This window comes from Cajanus cajan, chromosome 3 (genome assembly GCF_000230855.2).
Source record: "Cajanus cajan strain Asha chromosome 3, NIPB_CcT2T_4, whole genome shotgun sequence".
NCBI classification, from domain to species: Eukaryota; Viridiplantae; Streptophyta; class Magnoliopsida; order Fabales; family Fabaceae; genus Cajanus; species Cajanus cajan.
Window position 1 is genome coordinate 16,809,664 of NC_138519.1, and position 8,019 is coordinate 16,817,682.

Genomic DNA, 8,019 nt, shown 5'->3' on the forward strand with positions numbered 1-8,019 from the left:
CCCTCCTCATATATATATATATATATATATATATATATATATATATATATATATATATATATATATATATATATATATATATATTGTCCATTATATTCTTGTTAAGATATCTTTTTTAATGCATAACTTTTTAATTATATTATTTTAATATTTATAATAAAGATAATTTTAAAAAATATTATAAAATTAATCAAATTTAATATAAATAACTAAATTTTTTAATATGTGTATAATTTTAATTTGTTTTTTTTAAATAACTGAGAATAGAGGAAATATATAATTTTACAAAAATTATTTTTTAACTTTTATAGTTAAAAAATTTTATTTTATTATTTTTATTTTAGTTTTTGTCTGCTATTTATACTTAATGCTTGGGATATGATAACACGATAAAGATGTTTTTGAAATGGAAACATGAAATTTTTTTTTTCGAAGAGCATTGGCGAAGGCGTCGGTAGTTTATGTTTACAGAAGGTTTAGAACAGGGTTTTGAACATGTAAGTATGTTGTTTATGGGTGTTTTATGTTTTTAATGTTAACTCCTTTTATGTTAAATAATTAGAATATGTTTATATATAAATTAGAAGTATTTTTTAGAGTTTTTTATTAAAAATAAAAAAAATTTACATATCTTTTTTTAAATGTTTCTAAATTTGTATCTAAATAGATTTTTAATTTTGTTTGATATGTGAAACTTATGAGTTGCAAGTAAGTTTTGTTTTTATCAAAATTTGTAAAATGCTATAATCATATAGATGATGACATGGTGACTCCAATATCCACAAAGATAAAAATAGATGCAAAGACACTCTAACTTAAAAAAGAATTTTGGATAAAAATGAGATTATGATAGAACGATATATAATGTTTTATATATAGTTAATGGATCTTATCTTTAGATTTACAAATAATATTAAGTGATAAATCTTGGTGATTGCATAGAGATATTATTCTTGATAAATTAAGTAATATAATATGTTTGATTACGATATTCTAAAAAATATTCATGTCAAGGTATCCTATAGAATTTTAAGAATTAACTATTTAGGATTTCGTTTTATAACGTGCTTGAGGTCTAGTATGGGTAAGCAGGTGAATAAGAGAACGTCAGCTAAAGTGGATAGAATTGGATGGTACAAGTTTAAAAAATACTTTTTATTATTTTTGTTGTTTCCCTACATGTTTAGCATCCGGTTGTAATGAATGTATTATTTTGTTATGGGCATATGTAAGTATGATGTATCCATGTAAACACCAACTTGCAATTAATGATGGGCTATTTTTATTGAATGATGTTGTTTTTTTAGTTTTTTCATGTGTTTTTCATATCATTAAATAGTAAATTGATATGAATTAAATTTATACTATTGATATAATGGATTAAATATAAACCATTAATATAATATCATTCATTAGATTAATAGAAGAGTATATAATGTCATAGGATCAAATATAACCAAGTATTATTTAAGTTAAATCATGATAAATACTTTTTATTTATCAAAATTATAATGATAACAATAAGATTTCAATCTAAGATCTTGTGTATATAAATAGTTTGTATAATATATATATATATATATATATATATATATATTCCTTTGTTTAAATTGTTATTAATCACCACATATCATTTCTGCATCTGAACATTCTAAACATCAAAGATTCAGAATGCATATTTGAAAGAATTTTTGAACAAGCTTAACTTTATTGTAAAACTACATATTTGAATTATACAAATCGGCTATACTAAAGTTACTTTAAATCAGTTCAAATGATTTATAAATCAAGTATGAAAGCTTTAGAAAAAAAAACATAAAATTGGATTTGAGCATCAAAATTGTTAAGAAATATTCTTAAAACAACTTTCTAAGCAGTTTTATATTTAAGTATCGATCGAATCTGTAACATTGTTAAAAAAAAAAAAAAAAAAAAAAAAAAAAAAAAAAAAAGAGGTTGATTCAGTAGCCCAGAACGGGCCGTTCCCAAACTGGAACGTGCCGTTCCAAGCTACTGAATTGAACTACATATTGTAGTTGAGAACGGGCCGTTCTGGGAAGGAGAACGGACCGTTCTAGAAGGAGAACGGACCGTTTTGGAGGGAGAACGGACCATTCTGGAGGGAGAACGGGCCGTTCTGGAGGGAGAACGGGCCGTTCTGGAGGGAGAACGGGCCGTTCCGGAGGGAGAACGGGCCGTTCCGGATGAGTCCCGGAACGGGCCGTTCTGATTTCAGAACCGGCCGTTCTGGGCGTTAATTTTGTGCGTGATTTGGGAGTTCGGAACGGGCCGTTCCGAACTCGGTACGGGCCGTTCTGGGCCAATCCGAAAGTCTATAAATAGGGGGTTGGGGGCCTTCAGGAGTTTTGGAGTTTTTAGAGAGAAGTTTTAGAGAGAAGGTCTCTGGGTCAGTGAGCTCCTTTCTCTCCCAAATTTCTCTGTTTGACTCCTTTTCTCCTCTAGATCACTAACTCCTTCTGACTTTTCTTGAAATTCATATTAGAAAGCTTGTTTTGGGAGGACTGAAGTTCCGAGTTGAGCCTCGAGGGGAAATTATACTTTTGTTCAGTCTTTGGCTATCTGAGCCAATCTTCAGGTAAGGGAAGCTAGAATGTTTGTTATTTAAGTTGCATGTGAGTTTAGAAACTCAATTGATGCATGAAAGTTGAGGATCCATGGCTGGATCGGAGAATTCGCTAATTGTTCAAAGTCTTGGAAAAATGGGGGTTCTAGTGAATTTGATGCATCAGATGGGTGCATGTTGATTCTAGGTTTATTTAAGTTGTATGGAGTCTATGCATTGTATTTTGTGTTTGCATGTGGCTGGATTTGTTGGTGTGGATGAGAGTTTGTGAACTCTGTTATTGGAATTTAGGCCGGGCGCAGGTTGAATGCGCTAGGCGTGGATGAGTCTTGGGACTCTCAGGCTGGGATTAGGCTGGGCGAGCTCAGGCTACGTCGAACGTGAATAAGTTTATGAATGAATTGATGCTTATGCATGTTTAAAGTTAAAGTTTTAGATTATGTATGTATGATATATGATGTATGGTGAGGTGTGATTCATATGTATGCTTTGTGATGATACGTATGAATGTTTGAATATGATATGACATGCGTATATGTTCATATGTGTATGATTGTTGATCATGATGGTGGGCAGACCATTATGATGTATGATGCATTATTGCATGTGATGTCTTATGACATGTGTATGATTGTTGATCATGATGGTGGGCAGACCATTATGATGTATGATGCATGATTGCATGTGATGCCTATGGCATGAGTCTAGCCTAGGACTTGAGGAGAGGAAAAATATTTTCGAACTGGAAGAGCTCACATAGAGTTTCTTGAGAGTGGTGCTTGGATAGACCACTAATATATGAGAGTGGTGCTCTGGGAGGCCACTGGATTTGGGAGAGTGGTGCTCAGATAGGCCACTGGGTTGGGTGAGTCTCCTCTAAGTCCTTAGCTAGTGTTGGAGCGGGGTATGAGGTCGAGGGTTTTTCCCTTAACCAAGTACTCGGGAAGGTGCGTGGATCCTTGCGGATAGTCGGTGGGCGAACTCCACAATTGACTTGGTTAATGCATGCCAAGGTCGTGGTAAGCCCATACCCAGCTGTGCTATACCTGACGGTGGATCTGGACTTCCAAGTGTGTAAGTGACATCATCCGAGTAAACCCGAGGGAGGATTATATCCTGTTTAGCTGTGACCGAGCGGGCGCTTTGGGCGTGAAAACGGTTGGGGTGGTTTCGGTAGGATGGAATGTCACTTATACAGCTCTATTGTTGTGGAGATCTCCTAGGTGTATGCGTGACGACGCATTAGATGATTGATATGCATTGATATCTGTCATGAGATGCATTTATTGCATGATTATTAATATGATGAAGTGTGGTGTTTGACTTCATGATTGGTGGATTGTATTTTTTATGCATGAATAGTATTGGATAGAGTGTATGGTGTGACTCTATGAATACGATTGTGTAGTATAGATTATTATGATTTATTTGTGAATTCTAGCTTACCCTTCTGTTTCCATGTGGTGGAACTGCGATGATCATACTTGGTATGGGAGCAGATCAGGGCTAGCTTGGAGTCGAGGTGACCGCTGCGAGACGGGGAGTTTGATCCTCGTGTTAGGGTTACCATTTTGGGTAGCGATTTTTGTCTGTTTGACCGGCACTAGGAAATATTATTTTTGGGATGATTGTACATATATGACATTTTATTTTGTATTTAAAGAATTTGGTTATTTTTATTCTTATCTATACCTGTATGTATGAGTTATCCAATTTAATATTTTCCGTAGTTCACTAGTAGTAGTGCGATTCCACTAAGTGTAGAGACCATGGCGGGTCGTTACAGAATCTTTTGAACAAATATGTTTTTCAATATAAAAGCCTATTAAGAAGATTTCAGAACAGTGTCGTTGTCAACACTCAACACTCATGATCTTCTGAACATGGAATTTTGCATATACAAAATGTATCTTGTGAACATGAGCATATGTGACTGGATGTTAAGTCCTTAACAATAAACTAAAGCATCATGCAATAATTGTTGTAAATAACCACTTCGAAAGTTAAACATTAAGAACACCAAGTTAGCCTCAAGTAAAAGTTCAAAAAACTCTGGAAAAGTTTTCATTGTCAATATCCAATCCCTCTTCTCGTGACATTTTGATCCACTTTAGACAGATAGTATAATACCCTATAAAAATCTTACCCTTTGAGATTCCAAGTAAAACTACATTTTATCGTTTACGTTAGTCTATAAAAGTGGGTGTTTGTTTAGTAACGTTGTCAATGGAGTTGTAGTCACGCATTATGTGTCAAGTAATGTCCATGTTGGCCGTCATGTGGCATTCACATAGAATAAATTAAAAAAAAAAAAAATACTTCTTAAGTGTCTATTCTTCCTCTTCTTTCTTCTTTCTTCTTGCTAAAATACTAATTTATAAATTATATTATAATTAAAATTTTTAAATAAATAAATATATTTAAATATGTAAATTAGATTTTATTGTATAATAAATAATTTAAATTATGATATAAGATTTTTTTAAAATTGAAATGGATAAGCAATTTAGAAAATCATGTATAAAGTTAAGATAAAATGTTGGTAGTTTGAGAAAATTGACAATTTGTTTTTAAAAGAAGAGTTAAAAATCTCTAACCGAAATAATGAGAAAAATGACAACTTCACTGTCTAAATTAGATATTTTAATTTATAATACAAGAATATACAAAGTATTGACTTTTAAAAAAAAAAACTATGAATATGTTAAGTTAATTATAATAAGATAGAATGAGATAAGATGAAATTATTTGATCTACCAAGATATAATTATTTTAATCTATTATTTACTTTATTAAGTTTAGTGAAATATGCATCCCAACAAGAAAACATGATGAAAGAGTTCTTTTTCCTTTTTAACATTCACCCCTCACCCCGTTTTAGAATGAATTGAAATACTTACTGTGCACCATATCTTCCTAAGAATTATACTTTCAAAAAACATATGAAATCATGTAAACTAAACTCGTTAGAGAAAGGCACCAGAGAGAGAGAGAGACTATTCGCTACATTGGCAATGTAGGAAACAAAAAGCACACACACACACAAGGAAGCTAATAATAACATGTCCAATTTGTTCTACAACCAATCTGATTCCTCTTCTTCTTCTTGTTCAGCAAGAAGCTTCAAAAATAGTGACAAGATGGATAGTACTAATCACATAGTGCAGCCAGCGTGGAGCATGAGTTCCCTCATCACTGCTCTGCCAGAATCTCCCTCAACCACACATAACTCCCATTATTCACACTATGCCACTGAATTCGCCACTCCAAGTAACCAGGTTTGTATTTCAAGAAACTCCTTCTTTGGCTCATTTTCTTTGTCATCTCTCACATGTCTTGGACATGCACGTGTTGTTTTCTTGGTGCCTTTTGATTCTTTTCATATATTTCTTTTTTGGGTTCTTGAAAATGTCTGCCAATGCTCCATTTTCATGTCATTAATAACAATTTTCTTGATTCACCTGGTTTGGTGTTTGTCATCATTAAACAATAATGATGAACTCATTACTCACCAACCTACCCTTATTTTGTTTCTGAACTCCAGAACTTTGGCATCGCCAGCAATATTGACATTGATAACAACTTGTCAACTCGCCTCTCAGATATTGATGAATGGTTGGAACATGCCAATAAGTTCTGCACATCCTCTAACCATCTCACAGGTTTGTCATATCGCCTCATGCATGTGTACCTAGTAGCTGCTTTATACTCATGATCTATAATCTACATAAACATGTACGTATATGATATGGCGTTATAGTTATTTTAAAATATATAGAAAATCTGATATAAAGATATGTTTATTTTAAAATATATAAAATACGTACGTGTCTTCATATGCATTAATATTCATAAAATATAATGTGCAAATAGTAATTTTGATCAAAATTCATAAATATAGAGTCATGATGCATGCTCTAATGTTTTCATCAGAATCTGTTCATTCGGGGAGGAATAGAAGCCCAGAAGAAGACTCGAGATTGTCAGCAATATGCAACACCTACCTTGGGGCTTCAGAGCATGAACTTCACAACATAACATTACCCTGTGTTAGAGAAGAGAGTCCTGTTTTTCAGGGCCAGACCTGCACACACAAAACCCCAAAATATGGAGGTGGAGGCTATGAACGCACAAGACTGATGGAACCTTATGATGACATATTGGATGGTGTGTGGAGGAGTAAACAGGAAGCTGAAAGAGATGCACGTAGGAGGGCCAAGCATGTTGAACTTATGCTCAGGTGGGTGAGAGCAAAGCAGAAAAATCTAAAACATCACTTTTGTTGGTTTCATAGATTTGAGACACTAACAAGGCAAGTTTTGATGATGAATATGTTGATAGGATGAGAAGGAAGGAAAACGCTATAAATGATTGGGAATTGCTGCAAACAAGAAAGGCTATGGACAAGATGGATAAATTTCAGGCATGTAAGCTTATTCCATTCATGACATACATTTTAATATGTAGATTGTTCATAAGTTATACCCTTCTAGACGTGAATGTGCAAAAGTAACTATTAGTTTTTTTTTTTTTTTTTTTTATCAAAGTGGACGTGATTATTCCTTGGATGTTTAACAATCTATGCCCATATTTTGATCTGAATTTTTTGACTAGACTATATGGCATGATTTTGTGAGGGGCTGTCACCTTATGCCACATTAGCAGGATTTTGTGAGGGGCTGTCACCTTATGCCACATTAGCAATATGTCTTGATTGTCCCAATTTTTTTTCATTAATCCTCTCTCCTGTGATTCCAGAATGAGCTGGAGAGAAAACAATTCAGGGCTTCAGCCAGGACTCAAACGAAAATATGCATGGTGAGAGAAAAGGCAGAAAAGCAAAAGCTGATCTTGAGGCGATCAACAATGAAAATATTTCAACGGATGCAATCATCCGAGAGTCGCTCCACTTCAGAAACTTCTTGGGGTTCATGCCTACCATTATGTTAAATCCATGCAGCATTAATACACATATTGTCCCTTGTTATTACTACCAGAGCTTTGTAGCTCATTGTGCAGAAAATAGTTGGTTAGAGTTTATATATGAGTGCAAATTGCTTTGTCGAGAGGCTGAAGATGCCACACTCAAGGCATCGCTGAAGTTCCAAACGTTTTCCAGTAAGATATCTTGAGAAGGGTTGGAGGGTGAGAGTAGTAGTGTTGGAGCTTTTACACCACCCTTTCGTGAATAGAAACTAATGCTGTTCCGTTGAACAAATGGGTTGAATCAAGTTTTTCGTGAGTGAAGTTAACTTGATTTTGATTTTTCTCCCGTTATTTCAACTTTATTTTTACTTTGTTTGGTAAGTGAAAATATGTTATGTTGTAAATAAGGGAGTAGAAAAATCCATTTTAGAAATAGTGATTTTTTATTTCCTAAGAAATTCTCCTCTTTCCATTTAAACCAAACAACTTAGTATCGGGCACTTTAAATT

General features: G+C 33.5%; 1 protein-coding gene and 1 long non-coding RNA gene across 3 annotated transcripts; both read left to right on the plus strand.

Moving 5' to 3' along the window:
- Nucleotides 1–2,129: 2,129 nt before the first annotated feature.
- Nucleotides 2,130–4,281, plus strand: LOC145955607 (uncharacterized). The gene is made up of 2 exons (XR_014432266.1): nucleotides 2,130–2,596; nucleotides 4,084–4,281. It is a non-coding gene; the product is annotated as an uncharacterized LOC145955607 (long non-coding RNA).
- A 1,038-nt stretch (nucleotides 4,282–5,319) lies between these two features.
- Nucleotides 5,320–8,002, plus strand: LOC145955606 (uncharacterized). Of its 2 annotated transcripts, none has more exons than XM_083070579.1 (6): nucleotides 5,320–5,600; nucleotides 5,699–5,862; nucleotides 6,129–6,246; nucleotides 6,518–6,824; nucleotides 6,926–7,011; nucleotides 7,343–7,455. In XM_083070579.1, coding segments are annotated over exons 2-6 (651 nt in total). In that variant the 5' UTR covers nucleotides 5,320–5,600; nucleotides 5,699–5,724; the 3' UTR covers nucleotides 7,345–7,455. The 2 variants fall into 2 exon arrangements, with proteins under 2 accessions (XP_082926705.1, XP_082926704.1); XM_083070578.1 differs by having other exon boundaries at nucleotides 5,323–5,600; nucleotides 6,926–7,007; nucleotides 7,343–8,002.
- The last annotated feature ends 17 nt before the right edge of the window (nucleotides 8,003–8,019 follow it).